The 15,632-nt window shown below is 32.6% G+C and overlaps 2 protein-coding genes and 1 pseudogene across 3 annotated transcripts; 1 reads left to right on the top strand and 2 right to left on the bottom strand.

The window, feature by feature from the left end:
* The first annotated feature begins 4,240 nt into the window (after nucleotides 1–4,240).
* LOC143579400 (histone H2A pseudogene) lies at nucleotides 4,241–4,881 on the top strand (annotated as a pseudogene). Its single transcript, XR_013143453.1, has 2 exons — nucleotides 4,241–4,351; nucleotides 4,645–4,881. The product of XR_013143453.1 is annotated as a histone H2A pseudogene (transcript).
* Nucleotides 4,882–6,382: 1,501 nt separating this feature from the next.
* Nucleotides 6,383–9,216, bottom strand: LOC143579406 (small RNA-binding protein 11, chloroplastic-like). Its single transcript, XM_077062724.1, has 4 exons — nucleotides 9,174–9,216; nucleotides 9,006–9,074; nucleotides 8,834–8,940; nucleotides 6,383–6,483 (listed from the first exon to the last, which is right to left on the bottom strand). The coding sequence occupies exons 1-4, from the start codon at nucleotides 9,211–9,213 to the stop codon at nucleotides 6,406–6,408; spliced, it is 294 nt and encodes a 97-aa protein (XP_076918839.1). The 5' UTR covers nucleotides 9,214–9,216; the 3' UTR covers nucleotides 6,383–6,405.
* Nucleotides 9,217–10,131: 915 nt separating this feature from the next.
* On the bottom strand, nucleotides 10,132–10,618 carry LOC143579403 (putative histone H2B.1). The gene has a single exon (XM_077062721.1). The coding sequence runs from the start codon at nucleotides 10,589–10,591 to the stop codon at nucleotides 10,142–10,144; it is 450 nt and encodes a 149-aa protein (XP_076918836.1). The 5' UTR covers nucleotides 10,592–10,618; the 3' UTR covers nucleotides 10,132–10,141.
* Nucleotides 10,619–15,632: the final 5,014 nt, after the last annotated feature.

The raw sequence follows: 15,632 nt of genomic DNA, 5'->3' as shown, positions 1-15,632 counted from the left end.
CATTGGTAAAGGAAGTGATGCTTTGGTGGTCACATGGATATGGATGAGTTGCTAGCTATGCGAATAAGACGTGGGCACATGGGTGGGGATGGTCAACTCAGGTAAAGCTCCATCATGGTATCGGGCCAGCCTTAAAACACTCGGTCCACGTCCTATCCAAACCTATGGCTAAATTAAACTAAGCATCTCCTGCTTTCGTGACGGGACCGTTAAGTCAAAAAAAAAACGTAAATAAAAAAAATTAAAATTATAAACTCGTTGCAAGTTGACACGAAGTCAGTCTGTATCAAGTTACGACATCGAAACTAAACAAAATAAATAAATCCTGTCAATGCCAAAATACAACAAATTATATCATATGTAGAACAAAAGAACCGACACGTTACAGTTGTGAACTAACACAATTTCGGTTAGTATTCGCGGTACCAACACAAATTCGTAAACATAAATTAGTAAGCCAAAAAAAATATTTTTAAGGCAAGGTATCAAACGTTGAAGCACGGATATAAAACCATGCGGCGATGGGATATTTTTAAATCATGAAAAAAGTTTCGGTGATTGTAAAGGCGAACTATACAAAATATGAAAGCAAAGTTTAAGAAAATCGTTTAACCAACCGAAAAATAAAGCATGCAAAGTCGATACTTGCCCAAGTTTGTTAAATATTTTAATTAGTTTAAACAAAAATTAAAAAAAAACCAAAAACAAACCATCGTTATTATTTATTGAATTATGGCTAGTGATTTAGTGGTTATAATTAATAAAATATTAAAATATTAAATAGTAAATTGAATAGTAACTTTGTGATGATGATTGAATTTCCTTTTTAATATATATTAATTTAAAGCATATATAGCCCGGTATGATCTTGGTCCATTTAAACCTAGATTTAGATTCTAAACTAACTCACAAATTCAATAATTTTTGAGGTATTTAATACAAATTGGATGCTAACGAGCTGAGCCACTCACGAGTTACTTGAGATCAGATCGTAAAAAACGGAATGAGCCGAGCCTTACTCAAAACTCGTTTAGTTATTAACCCCGTGTTCGAGCCCTGCATAGGAAGATCATTCAGCCTCGTCGAGCCTTGTGTGTTTTTAAATTTTAACTCTTCTAGACACGATTAATTTCACACTGCCCCAACCTTTCTCGACCCAAACTTTGGCTTGTTTAAGGTATTACACACGAGTTCTTTTCAAGCCTATGTTTGTTTAAGGTTTTTCTCAAAATATATATATATATATATATATATATATATATATATATATATATAATTTAATAATAAAAAATAAATGAGCCGAACTCATACTTGAAAAAACTGCTTTCAAGCTGAGCTCAAGCTCAGGTTCCTGTAAGTACAAACGAATATACTGAATGTCACTCCTTAAAACAAAAAAAAAAGCCCAAATGTATCATACTTGGATTGGCATATGGTATTCCGCTAAAATGTTCCAGCGTATTATACTTATGAAGCTAGCTTCACGTGTATAACTCTCATATCTAACGAATGACATGCTTGTGAGCGTATGATACACCACTTACATGTTCTATTGTGCATTGTAGAAACACTAAACTAATCTCGAAGGGGTCTAGCTTAATCTCTCGATTGAGGATGGGTTACGACTAGATCGTTGAGTGTTTTGATAGCTTCCACCTACAAAACAGAATATTGTGAGCTCGTTACGAGAAGATGAGTGGGGGGGGGGGGGGCCTTCTTGTAACCACCCTCCAGCGTGAGAATCAGTATGGTAAGAGAAGAGGAATTATTGAGATAATAGGGTTGTAGATCTCTTTACCTTTGATTCTCTTTGAGTATTTATAGCCGAAGGGAAGGAGAAGGATTGGGCCAGCTGTTTCATTAGTTATTGACCCCGTGTTCGAGCCTTGCATGGGAAGATCATTTAGCCTCGTCGAGCCTTGTGTGTTTTTAAATTTTAACTCTTCTAGACACGATTAATTTCACACTGCACAACCTTTCTCGACCCGAGCTTTGGTTTGTTTAAGATATTACATACAAGCTCTTTTCAAGCCTATGCTTGTTTAAGGTTTTTCTCAAAATACATATAAAAAGTATATAATTTAATAATAAAAAATAAATGCGCCGAACTCAGACTTGAAAAAACTACTTTCAAGCTGAGCTCAAGCTCGGGGTCCCGTAAGTACAAACGAAAATACTGAATGTAACTCCTTAAAACAAAAAACAAATGCCACAATGTATCATACTTTGATTGACATGTGATATCTGCTAAAAATGTTCCCGCGTATTATACTTTTGAAGCTAGCTTCATGTGTATAACCCTCATATCTGACAAATGACATGCTTGCGAGCTTATGATACTGTCACACCTTGACTAGCAGATGCGGAAGCATAAAACGGGAATGTAACAGACACCTCTGGTATCAACCACATTGTTTATAAAGAAACATTACAAACTAATTTACAATATATTACATTGTTCTAGGTATTTTTCCCAAATAAACGTACCAAATCGGTAATAAAAACTCCAAATATTCGTGGATGGTTGAAAAATTACTAAATTTGAACATGACTCAATCATATGGTCCCTGAAAATTTTACAAGCTAACAATATGCACATCACAACCTTAACCTAAACAACCCATAATCGAGCAATTCGGCATTACCTTTGCGGCTTTCGCTTGTTTTCGCTCTCTTAATCCAATTTCCGGGTTCTTGTGCTTCTATATAAGCTAAGTACAGGTCCTATATCACCTACCAAACATTTTTCATCAACATGGCAACCTTAGAATTTAGGGTTTCGGTTAGGGCATTTAACCGAACTTTTGAACCATAAAAACGTCGTTTGAACCCTCTAATCCATGTTTATGGCCAAAAAAGAGTATGGTTCATATTCCTAACCATGTTTATGATCAAAATATATTTTTGGATCATTTTTAGAGTTTTTACATGGTTAGAATTGATTTTTGGCAATCAAACTATGTTTTTACATAATTAATCATGATTAAACATGGTAAAATTTGATTAAAATGGATGTATCACCTTAGTTTTTTTTAGAGAAGGACGAAGAACATCAGACTTTGGGTTAAGTTCTGGAAATGGATCAAAATATCTAAGTTAAGTTAATTATAAAGAAAAGTAAATAAAATAATAGTAATATTAAAGGGTTTTTTTTTTCAACTTTGGCGAGCTAGGCTTGTTGGGCCCCTTTGGGCCCATTTGGCCACTTTTCTTGATTTACGTGCCCGAACGTAAAATGCCGAGTTCAAATTTATTTTGGGTTCAGTTTTTGGAGTGACAAATATATCGGGTACGACAAGCAGTGCGAAAACGAGTGTTTTTCGGCTACTTTTGTGTAAATTTATTAAAACGTAGTATTTGTTTAGGCATGCGTTAGTTGTTTTACGCAAATCAAATGGATCTTTATGATAATAATATTTTAAAATAAAGTATTTAAAAAATTAGTTTAAAAGACGTAATAAATAAATAAACATTAAACATTTTTTCTGGAAATAACCATGAAATAAGAGTTAATGAAAATTGTATTCAGGAATTTAAAATAATAATAAATGTAGCATATTAATTTAATATATTTAAATAGGGTTTAATTTTGGAAATAACGTATGTGTCACCCAATGTGGTCGCTTTAAAAAGATAACATGTGTCCACATGGTTTTGCTTTAATCTTATCTTAGTATACTATTAAAGCAATACAAGATTTTCACATGGCATTCAACTAGCATGTCTACATAGGCTTCCAACTAATTAATTTTCCATTTATATAACTTCCACTATTTAAAATAATAGTAATATTAAAGGGTTTTTTTTAAACTTTGGTGAGCTAGGCTTGTTGGGCCCCTTTGGGCCCATTTGGCCACTTTTCTTGATTTACGTGCCCGAACGTGAAATGCCAGTCCAAATTTATTTCGGGTTCAGTTTTTGGCGCGAAAAATATATCGGGTACGACAAGCAGTGCGAAAACGAGTGTTTTTCGGCTATTTTTGTGTAAATTTATTAAAACGTAGTATTTGTTGGGCCCCTTTGGGCCCATTTGGCCACTTTTCTTGATTTACGTGCCCGAACGTGAAATGCCAGTCCAAATTTATTTCGGGTTCAGTTTTTGGCGCGACAAATATATCGGGTACGACAAGCAGTGCGAAAACGAGTGTTTTTCGGCTATTTTTGTGTAAATTTATTAAAACGTAGTATTTGTTTGTAAAAATCGAAAATACTTTCACGGATCACTTAAAACATTTCATATAAATGGGTCGGAAGAATTGGCCGTTACCTCAAGCACGGTCGATATGCCAAACGGGTCGGTACCGGAGCTCCGGTTTATCTCGCCGCCGTTCTTGAGTACCTTGCTGCTGAAGTAAGTTCACTTAATTCCAATTTATAGTTTCATTTTTGGGGGTTTTGTTAATTTTACTCAATTTTCTAATTAGGGTTTCGATTATTACTAATTGGGTGTTCCAGTTCATGGGTTTTTTTTATATGGGTTTAATATTATTTGGGTTTTTTTGGATTAGGTTTTGGAGTTTGTTCTAATATGATTTTTGGGGGTTTCTTGAAATTAAGTCAATTTGCGAATTAGGGTTTCGATTATTACTAGTTGGGTGTTTCAATTTGTGGGTTTAATGCTAATTGGGTTTTATTTGGATTCAGGTGTTGGAATTGGCTGGTAATGCTGCAAGAGATAACAAGAAGACAAGAATAATTCCAAGGCATGTGCTTTTGGCGATTAGGAACGATGATGAGCTTGGGAAACTGTTGTCAGGTGTGACTATTGCCCACGGTGGTGTTCTTCCCAACATTAACCCGGTGTTATTGCCAAAGAAGACTGCTGCAAAAGAGGTGAAATCACCTTCGAAAGCCACCAAGTCTCCTAAGAAAGCAGATTAGAGAAGTTGTTTTAAGTTGGTTGTTGTTTTATGGGTTTATTATTGTAGTTAAATGGAAATGCGATGTTAGTTTGATGTTTATTTTGCTATATTGGTGTTTATGATGATGAATGGAAGAAACCAACCTCAGGCTTCTGTTTTGTTTATTCACTGCTTCTTGTTACATTTCAATCAGATTGCTATGTTGGTTTGTTAAGCTGGTTAGTACCTTTGTATGCTGGTAAGGGAATACAAGCTAATAATAACATGCAGGCATTATGAATTCCCTGTGCATTTGTTTGATAGCACCATTTGGGTTTCTAGAATACAGTCTTCTATGGATTTCAAGAGTATTGTGACTTGTGGATAATGGTTTGTTGAGGTTGAAGATGAACAGTAGTAAGTATGCAATCTTTTGCCCACCAAATTTCAAAAGATTTCATTTTGACCAAGAAAAGAAAAGTGAGGAGTTTTTGCTTGAGAGCTAGAGTGATCATAAAAACTCAACCGAGACAAATGCGATCATGAATTCCATCACTCAACCGAGACAAATGATTACTTGCAACATTTTAGGTTAAAAAGATATCATAAGAATTAAGAAGGCCAAGAATAAGCTCAAACCTGTGGTGGATCCTCATCAATTAACCTATCTAGAGAATACAAAACTGGTGAAGACATGATAGTCGGAAATAGAATCATTTCTAGAGAATACGAAACTATTAAAGACATGATAGTCGGAAATAGAATCATTTGAAATTGTAGAATTTCTTCCATGTAAGAAAGTAACTTCTAACATAACCAAGACAACTGCATTCAAGAGTTCCTCTTCAAAAGAGAGAGTGAGACTACTTGCGTCACCTTAGGTTAACAAAGGGATCAAAATCAGGCCAAATGAATAAAAGCTCAAATAAATATGTTCATAGTAACAAACTTGTAGTGGATCTTCTCAATCAACCTATCTAGATAACAGGAAATTTGTAAAAATGTCACAACAGCTGGAAATAAAAACTTCAGAATCATTTAAACTTTATTACTCTATCTGAGCCTATTGCTACTTGCCATATCGTTTAATTTAACTTTGTACGAGATTTGTGATATTGTTGCCATGTTTATTACATTAGAAAATTGGATTTCCAGAAAGTTCTTGCTTAATGCATATTTTATATCTAAATATATTGAAATGTCCGATTGGACTTGTGTAATTGTGCCAAGAGCTTACATGTGCAAAAAAATGGGAATTTCATCTCATAAATCGTGTGCACGTTTTAAGCCGAAAACGGTACTATAAGTATAAGAAAGTACGCAACACGAGCCAAATTAATGAAGAAAATAGTAGGATATTGATATGTGCCCTAACAATCATGTGTTACCGTGGGTACTAAAAGTAGGTTTAGACCAAAAAAGAGCAGCCAAAAAAAAGTATAAGAAGAAAGTAGGCTACACGGGCCAGATTAATGAAGAAAATAGTAGATATTGTGCCCTAACAATCTGCAGTAATTCTTCAATTTGACACCCATTCATATTCAGAAATTTCATGAGAAGTACTTCATTTAGTAGTGTCATCTCCCTCTTTAGGTGTTATGGGCTTGGCAACTTCAACAAAGATCAATCTACCATCTATTATCTGTCCCAAAATTCCAAAGAACTAGGTTAAAAGGCGTAATTAAGATGATAACAAGACACATCTGCTTAACAAATTAAGAACGGAAAAATTATACTAACGATGCGTAAGTTCCATCTGCAAATTTCTATGAAGTTACCAATCTTCTATACAAATTCGTAACCCAAAAAATCTATTGGGAAATCAAGCTAATGGTGTAAAAGTTTTCTTGGCAAGCAGGGGTGAACTGTTGGACATAACTTTGGTATCATGTTGTCACTTAATAAAGGCCTAAGTATTAGATTTAATTGTCAATATATATATGTATGTATAACATAAGTATTGGCGGCTATGGTGTCACACCACCGAACCGGTGTATTGGTTCACCAAGGGTGGAAGCACCATTTCCTATAGTATAAATTGGGAACAAAACCCTTCATTTGTAATACATAAGTACGTATCTAGTGAGTATTTTTGTGTGTGAAATTGTCTCTTTCTCTCTCTCTAATTATATATCACGGGTTCCCTGCACATTCATGTGCATAAGTCCATAACTCTAGCCATTCCCACTTTGGTGGGTGGTAAGGTGTAAAAGAGGAGGTCATGGGCACAATGCCCATAGTGTACAACAATTAGCTGTTAACAAGAAAAAAAAAGTCCATAACTCTAAATCAACTGTTCATCCTAAATGAATCATAATCCTGATATATATTGATTAAACGATCCAGGCAACATTAACTAGTTGCAATCTTTTTGTTTTAAGCAGGTAATTACCTTGGTGCAGTTAGAAAAGTAATACAAACTATAAGCACATATCAATAGGTAAAGGATATTGGCAATAGGAATTACATGTGCTATGATTTGATAACAGCATTTGGTTTTCTTGAAAATGATCTACGGATTTTATGAAATAAATACTAACTAATTTTGTAAAATTTATGTGGCTGCAATGGGAATGTAATCTAGTCTGATATAAGCAATTGGTTGGATTGAACCCTTTGTCGACAAAAAGTGCAGGGTAATCATGCAACCCATGGATCATGATTGATCTGTCCAGAGGTTGAAGATGAGCAGTATTCAACCTTTTAACCAAGAAAAGTAAAGAGTTTTTACTCGAGATCTTCTGAGAACATAAAGTTCCTAACATTTCTAAGAGTGATCACAAGACCATAATCAAGACAGATGCAATCAAGAGTTCCATGACTATAGGCGAGATTTCTTCAAACATAACTAATTGTATCATTTTAGGTTAAAAAGGTATCATAAGAAGGCCAAACATAAGCTCAATTAAAATTATAGTAATGAACGTGTAGGGGACAACATTAATAAACCAATCTGGAGAATAGAAAAATAGTATCTTAAGAACACTCGACCTCATTACATTTGTACTTAAATAATACACATGCCACACGTAGGACCAATAAGAGCATCAGAACAAGTAAGTTGTAAGAATCATTGTAACTTTGTTACTCTGTCTGAGCATATCATTGCTTGTCATATTGTTTCATTCAACTTCGTTATATTTGATACTGTTGCCATGCTTATGCATATGCAAGATAACGGGAATTTCATCTTATAATTCATAAGGAGTGCACACTTTTTAAGCTAAAAATGGTACTAAAAGAAGGTTTTGGACCAAAAGAGAGATACTTATCAAGCCAAAGAAAAGCATAAGAATAAAGTAGGCTATGCGAGTCAACTTAATGAAGAAAATAGTAGACTTTGTGAGCCGAAAATTATAATGATGAAAGATTGTTCCGATGGCATGTGCAGTTATGCATTAGATACTACTGTTGAACCTATAGCTAGATGATTTAGTAAGTGCAGTGAAATATATAACAAAACATGGTACGGACACAAAAGTTATACCAGAAAATGTGAAGAAAATCTGTATCAGTTTTACATGTGAAAAATACTAGGGTTCGCCTAAAAGTCAAAACATACAAAACAGAGGATATAGCGCAACTACATGTATGATTATCATATAGAAACAATGATGGAAACTTTTCTATCATGGTGAATACTACGCAAACAGATTAAGAAAACAAATCAAGTCGTTAAAACAATAGGCTTCCACATGATAAGATAAAATGTTTAGTGATGAACCTCGGTTTTAGGTATAAAGATCGAAGATTTTCTAACATCAGCTAAACAACAGGTTCCTAGATTATAAGATTAAGACGTGCGATGATTATTCATTATTCAGCACTAACTTAAAGCTTGATCTTCATTCAGTAAAAATCTAAACTTTCCTTACACTATTTCCTCTGGTCTTTGATATTCCCATTTGGGATTCGATCGTAAATAGAGCCATAATCACAATTTAAAAAAAAATAAGCCAAGAGGTGATAAAGATGAAGTGAACCAAAAGTACCTTCCCATTGATGGCTTTTAATGCATTGTGGGCATCAACTTCTGACTCAAATGTAACAAACCCAAATCCCTTTGGCCTCTGAGTCCTTGGGTCAACAACAAGTCTAGCTGCAGCATATTAATTAGTTACTAGGGTTGTAACAATCTGGTCATGAAACTAAAGATGTGTGTACCTTCGGTGATTGGACCGAATGGTGAAAACAATCTTGTCAAGTCCTTAGGTGTAGTGTAAAACGACAATCCTGCATATAGCAATAATAACCTTCAATTTATGAAAACAAAAAAGAGGAATTAGGGTTTCGAAAAGGGATAAGACTAGAGAGAAGAGAAAGATTAGTTACTGCTCACAAATAGCTGGCAACCAAGCAATCTCTTTGCCATCCTAAAACCTTAAATTAACCCTCTTCTTCTTTACCAATGTCTGTCCACCTTTTTGCTTGCACATGTTCTAATTTGATTATTCAAATATTAGAAACCGGTGAAAAATAAAGAATAAAGTGTGAAATATTATATTACTTATCAGATTTAATAACAAGATAATTCTTATAATTGTGCATGATTTGTTAGTAGCTTGTGCAGTAACCGTCATCACACACAAGAAACCAATCCAACCAACATGCACAAATTTCCTTTCTTAAAACAGAAATGTAAGAATTAACTAAAGTACTAGACGATTTAGTCGTGCGAATGGTGTTAACTAACCCACCTTACATCACTCATTTGATAACCCATCTTACATGCTATTTCAGACCTGTATTCATCATTTCTGCCTGGATAGAAGTATAACAGGTTTAGGATTTGATTTGATTTCTTTCAATACATCTACTCGAAAATCAAACAGGCTTTTAAACATTCGTTCGAACACATATCATATCAAAAAATGAACAAACCTGATGCCCAAAACAAAAGGCATCCAAGTATGTCAATCCCTGCTGCGAACACTAAATTTATAGCTCAAATCAAACATTGTCATTGTTGCCTGCCTGCAAACTCATCACCAGCATTCATTTTCATTTCGTTACACAATTTAATAATTCTCAATTTGTTTACAAATATGAAACAACCACTCTGCATCAAATCAATGCTTTTAAAAGCAACTACCAACACAATACCATCTAAACAACAATCATCAAAATAGGTACAGATAGAAATAACATAAAACATAAAACGATAGATTTTTATTACAAATTCGTCTCATCTCATAACCCAAACCGATCAAATTACGAGATCCAACAACATGAGTTACAACCACTAAAGCTTTTCTGAAAAACGTCATTACCATCTATCTAACACACACTCAACCCTAAACTCAAGAGCTGGTAAACTTGGTCACGGCCTTGGTCCCCTCAGACACGGCATGCTTTGCCAATTCACCAGGAAGCACCAACCTCACGGCCGTCTGGATCTCCCGTGACGTAATGGTGGGCTTCTTGTTGTACCTGGCGAGCCTGGAACTCTCCTGAGCAAGCTTCTCAAAGATATCGTTGATGAAACTGTTCATGATCCCCATGGCCTTGCTGGAGATCCCGATGTCTGGATGCACCTGCTTCAGCACCTTGAAGATGTAGATCTTGTACGTCTCCACGCTCTTCTTGGTTCGCTTCTTCTTCTTGTCTACGCCGCCTGCACCGGCTTCCTTTGGCAGCTTCTTTCCGGCCTTTGGCTTCTTCTCCGCCGGTACTTTCTCGGCGGCTGCTGGTGTCTTCTTCTCCTCTGCGGGTTTCTTCTCGGCCGGCTTCTTCTCTGCCTTTGGCGCCATTGAATTTGGTGGAATTTGGGGGTTTGAAATTTCTAGGGCTTGGAAATTGGGGAAGATTGGATTGATTGATTGATTGATGAATGATGGATGTGGTTGGGAGTGCTTATATAGGATATGTGAATGGTTTGTGATTGGTGGGTTGGGTATTATGCGGATCGGTGACGTGGCGTATGTGTGAAGCGTTGATGGGAAGGATATAAGAGGAAAGTGGAATTAATGGTTCTGATTTGGTGTTTATTGGTTTCAGGATAATCGAAGGTGGTTGGTTTTTCTTTCTCTACTTTAATACTTTTTATTTAAATTAATTTAGTTTAAATATATTGTCCATACTTTATTTTTGTTTAAATGTATAATTAGGTTGGTAACACATGTAATACACAGGCTGAATAAAAGAAATAATATCAACAAAAAATATGTTTATATACAATTTAATGATACAAAATGATAACTTTAGTTTTAAAATAGTAAAATAAATCAAACTAAGTTTAACTAAATTTTTACATAAGGCAAATTCTGGGTATTTAAATGTACACATGCTCGAAAAATAGACTTTTAACAATTTAGGCATGCGTTAGTTGTTTTACGCAAATCAAATGGATCTTTATAATAATAATATTTTAAAATAAAGTATTTAAAAAATTAGTTTAAAAGACGTAATAAACATTAAACATTTTTTCTGGAAATAACCATGAAATAAGAGTTGATGAAAATTGAATTCAGGAATTTAAAATAATAATAAATGTAGCATATTAATTTAATATATTTAAATAGGGTTTAATTTTGGAAATAACGTATGTATCATCCAATGTGGTCGCTTTAAAAAGATAACATGTGTCCATATGGTCTTGCTTTAATCTTATCTTACTATACTATTAAAGCAATACAAGGTTTTCACATGGCATTCAAATAGCATCTCTACATAGGCTTTTAACTCATTAATTTCCCATTTATATAACTTCCACTATTTGAACATTAATTTTGAACATTAATTTTAAAAATTAACTCCTAAGTTTAAGAAAGTTTCAAAATAAATTGTTACAATCATTATTTATTGAGTAATAAATATAATTAACTTTTATAGCTATTTTTAAAAATTTTGAGACTTATTTATTTATTTATTTATTTTTGGATTTCGGGAAATTATTTATGAACGTTTGGACTGGATGTTTGGATTGAAATTATGGTTAAAGTCACGAGGTTTGGATTATGTTGTTGCATTATTAAACGTGCGGTTTAATTAAAATTATAATCATATCTCATTGTTATATTCATATTTTTAGCATTTTTTATGTTGCGTATTTAAATGCTTTATGATTTCAATAAAAATAGTTTTTGTAACAAACAACTTATGTTATAGCATCTACATGTTTACGCTTCATAGCTTACAACATATGACTTAAGTAGATGATGAAGTTTTAACTAATATGTCTTTTTTGTTTCATTGTATAAGTTAGAAATATGTGACTTAACTTAGAATTATGTTTTAAATTGTTACTTTTTTCTATTTGTCTTTGTATGTTGGGTTCTTTTAATAAAAATAATAATGTGATACCAATAATCTTACTATACTATTAAAGAAATACAAGGTTTTCACATGGCATTCAACTAGCACGTCCACATAGGCTTCCAACTCATCAATATTTCATTTATATAATTTCCGCATGTTAATTTAAACATTAATTTTAAACATTAACTCCTAAGTTGAAGAAAGTTTCAAAATAAGTTGTTGTAATCATTATTTATTGAGTAATAAAGACAGTTAATTGTTTTGGTTGTTATTTTTTTAAATTTTGAGACTTAGTTATTTTATTTTTTTTGGATTTTGGAAAATTATATATGAACGTTTGGACCGATGTTTGGATTGAAATTGTGGTTTAAATCACGAGGTTTGAATTATATTGCTGCTTATTAAACACGCGGTTTAATAAAAATTATAATTACATCTCATTGTTATGTTCATATTTTTAGCATTTTTTATGTTGTGTACTTAAATGTTTTATAATTTCAATAAAAATAGTTTTTATAACACACAACTTATGTTACATATATACGCTTCATAGTTTACGACATATGACTTCAGTAGATGATGAAGTATTAACTAATATGTCTTTTTTTGTTTCATGGTATAATCTAGAAATATGTGGCATAACTTAGAATTATGTTTTAAATTATTATTTTTCTTTATTTGTCTTTGTATGTTTGATTCTTTTAATTAAAATAACAATTTAATACCTTATAATAATAATAATAATACTGCTAGATTATCTAACGTTTACAATTCGATAAAATGTATATAACACACGCGTGCGCGCGCGCACACACACACACACATATATATATATATGTATGAAGTTTTATATATTTTCTGTCCGTGTGTAACACGGGATCTAACCTAGTATAGTAGTAAGATCCTTTACATTTCAGTCGATCTTTCTTCAACCGAAATATGATAATTAAATTTCGTGAACATTTACTTAGCACTGTTTAAATGCTGGCATTGCATTATCATTAAAAGGTTATGTTATTTATATTATCATTATCATTATTAGAATATTATGGGCTTAAACACGCTTATTCAGTGTTTGACTTGGTTCCAATTTTGGGTCGTTGTTTTCTTCAATCACGAGTTTATGTGATGGCTCCCCGATGTCGACTAAGATTTCAACTACTACAATGGCGAAGTTAAGGTCTTGAACATTGTGTTGCTTCAATTTAGTCTTGAACCATGGTTATTGTGTGCTCCATCAAGAGAAACAGAAACAAGGTATCATTGCTTAAATTACTTTAGTTGAAACAAGGATTTCAACTACTACAATGGCGAAGTTAAGGTCTTGAACATTGTGTTGCTTCAATTTAGTCTTGAACCATGGTTATTGTGTGCTCCATCAAGAGAAACAGAAACAAGGTATCATTGCTTAAATTACTTTAGTTGAAACAAGGATTTCAACTACTACAATGGCGAAGTTAAGGTCTTGAACATTGTGTTGCTTCAATTTAGTCTTGAACCATGGTTATTGTGTGCTCCATCAAGAGAAACAGAAACAAGGTATCATTGCTTAAATTACTTTAGTTGAAACAAGGATTTCAACTACTACGTGTGCTCCATCAAGAGAAACAGAAACAACTATTATTAACACCCTCGCGTTGCGTGAGGGTGTAAACACATTTATTTGATTAAGTTATTCCCTATGTTTAAGTTACTTTAGTTGAAAATGATAATAATTAGAATTTTGATAGAGTTGTCATATAGATGTCCAACTTATATTTTATACAAAATTATCACTGGCTAGATGGATTTATGAATCGCATGATTTTATATAGAATACAAAATTATAATAGACTTAAAAAATATTTTGTAACTTTTAAATACACATCCATTAACTCTTGTTAAGGATTTGATACAAAAAGACAAAACTACGAGATATGGATTTTTATTGCAAAACACTAGTCTTTTGTACTCATTTAATAAAGTTCTCGTATTAATAAAGTTCTCATATTCATTTAATCGTCTACATTTGTTAGTGTTGAATTATATATTATTTATGGAATAACATTAACTTCGTATGCGTAATTATATGATCCTATGTTCGTTTCATTATAAAATGCTTAATCATTAATATGACATGTTGAACCGGAATGCCTAGATTAATACTTTCTAGCATGTAACAAAATATTTTGTTATTATTATTTTTATCTTAAGTATAAAAATGGGATATTCTAGAACCTTCTTAGTTAACCTTGTTCTTCAAGTTTTGTTTTATCTAGTTCTTTTATTTGAAAAAAAATAGTAAAGTGTTAGGAAAAAAAATGTGTCGTGAGGTTTCCCCATCATAATATATATATATATATATATATATATATATATAATCATTATCATTTTGTTTATTATTATTATAATTATCATTAAGTTATCTCTTGATCTTTAAACAAGTTTTATCTCTATCTCAATTGCATTCAAACCTTCCACCCTCCACTATAAATAGAACCTCTCATTCTCATTATTTTTCACACTAAATCTCATTCTCTCTTATTTCTCTAAACATAATCAAGTAAGTTTTATATGTTTTCTTTGTTGTTCTTCATATTCTTTGATTTTGATCTTATTCTTATGCATTTTTTTTAGTTTGTTCTTATGTTATTGGGTTATCTTTTGAATCTTCATAGTTATTTATATACTCTCATCATGATCATCATAAATTGTTAATAAAAACCTTATTTTTTGCTCTAAAAAATTGTGATGATCATGTTATTCCAATAAACCATAATTATGTTCTCTAGATCTTGGATCAAAACTATATTTTTTCCATGAACAACTCATAATGTTATCATAACTAAAAACTATAATATTTACACTTTAAACCCTACACTTTTTCTAATGTCAATAAATATCCTAAATTATAATATTTATATTTTCAACCTTATACTTTCATAAATATCAATAAATATCCTAAATTATAACATTTACACTTTGAATCCTATACTATCCTAAATGTCAATAAACACTCTAAACTATACGACATTACACTTTTAATCTCGTACTTTCTTATTTATCAAAACCATTCTAAAACATTTTGAGCTAGAATACAAATATAGTATAAACCGGGTATGTATGTATCTGATAAGCAAACGGTTCTGTCAAAGGCAAGAGTGACGTAAATAATCCCATCGGACCCATGACTCTTACCTGGGAATGTCACACCCCAACTTAGGGCCTGGGCGTGACACTCGTAAGTTGGTATATATTTGAAAATATATCAGAGTTTAAGGTTGTAAAGCGGAAGACTTTAATAAAATATTATTTTATTCAAAAGACGGGATTTTAAAATACCCGTTAATTTATACAAAAGTGTTTGGATAATAAAACTATGACTTACATTATTTTAATAATAAAACGTCCATTGAGCCATCAGATCGTCTAACGGCTATCCATCTTCTCCAAACACCTATTCTCCATTACCTGTAAAACAGTTATAAAAATACGTCAACAACACATGCTGGTGAACACGCTGACACAAAACATTTAAGTTACTTAGTTATTCCC

This window comes from Bidens hawaiensis, unplaced genomic scaffold, assembly GCF_021521415.1.
Source record: "Bidens hawaiensis isolate Kalapana, Puna unplaced genomic scaffold, B.hawaiensis_p1.1 tig00029708_1, whole genome shotgun sequence".
Lineage (NCBI taxonomy): Eukaryota > Viridiplantae > Streptophyta > Magnoliopsida > Asterales > Asteraceae > Bidens > Bidens hawaiensis.
Note: the sequence above shows the minus strand (reverse complement) of the source record. Positions and strands in the feature narration are given on the sequence as shown.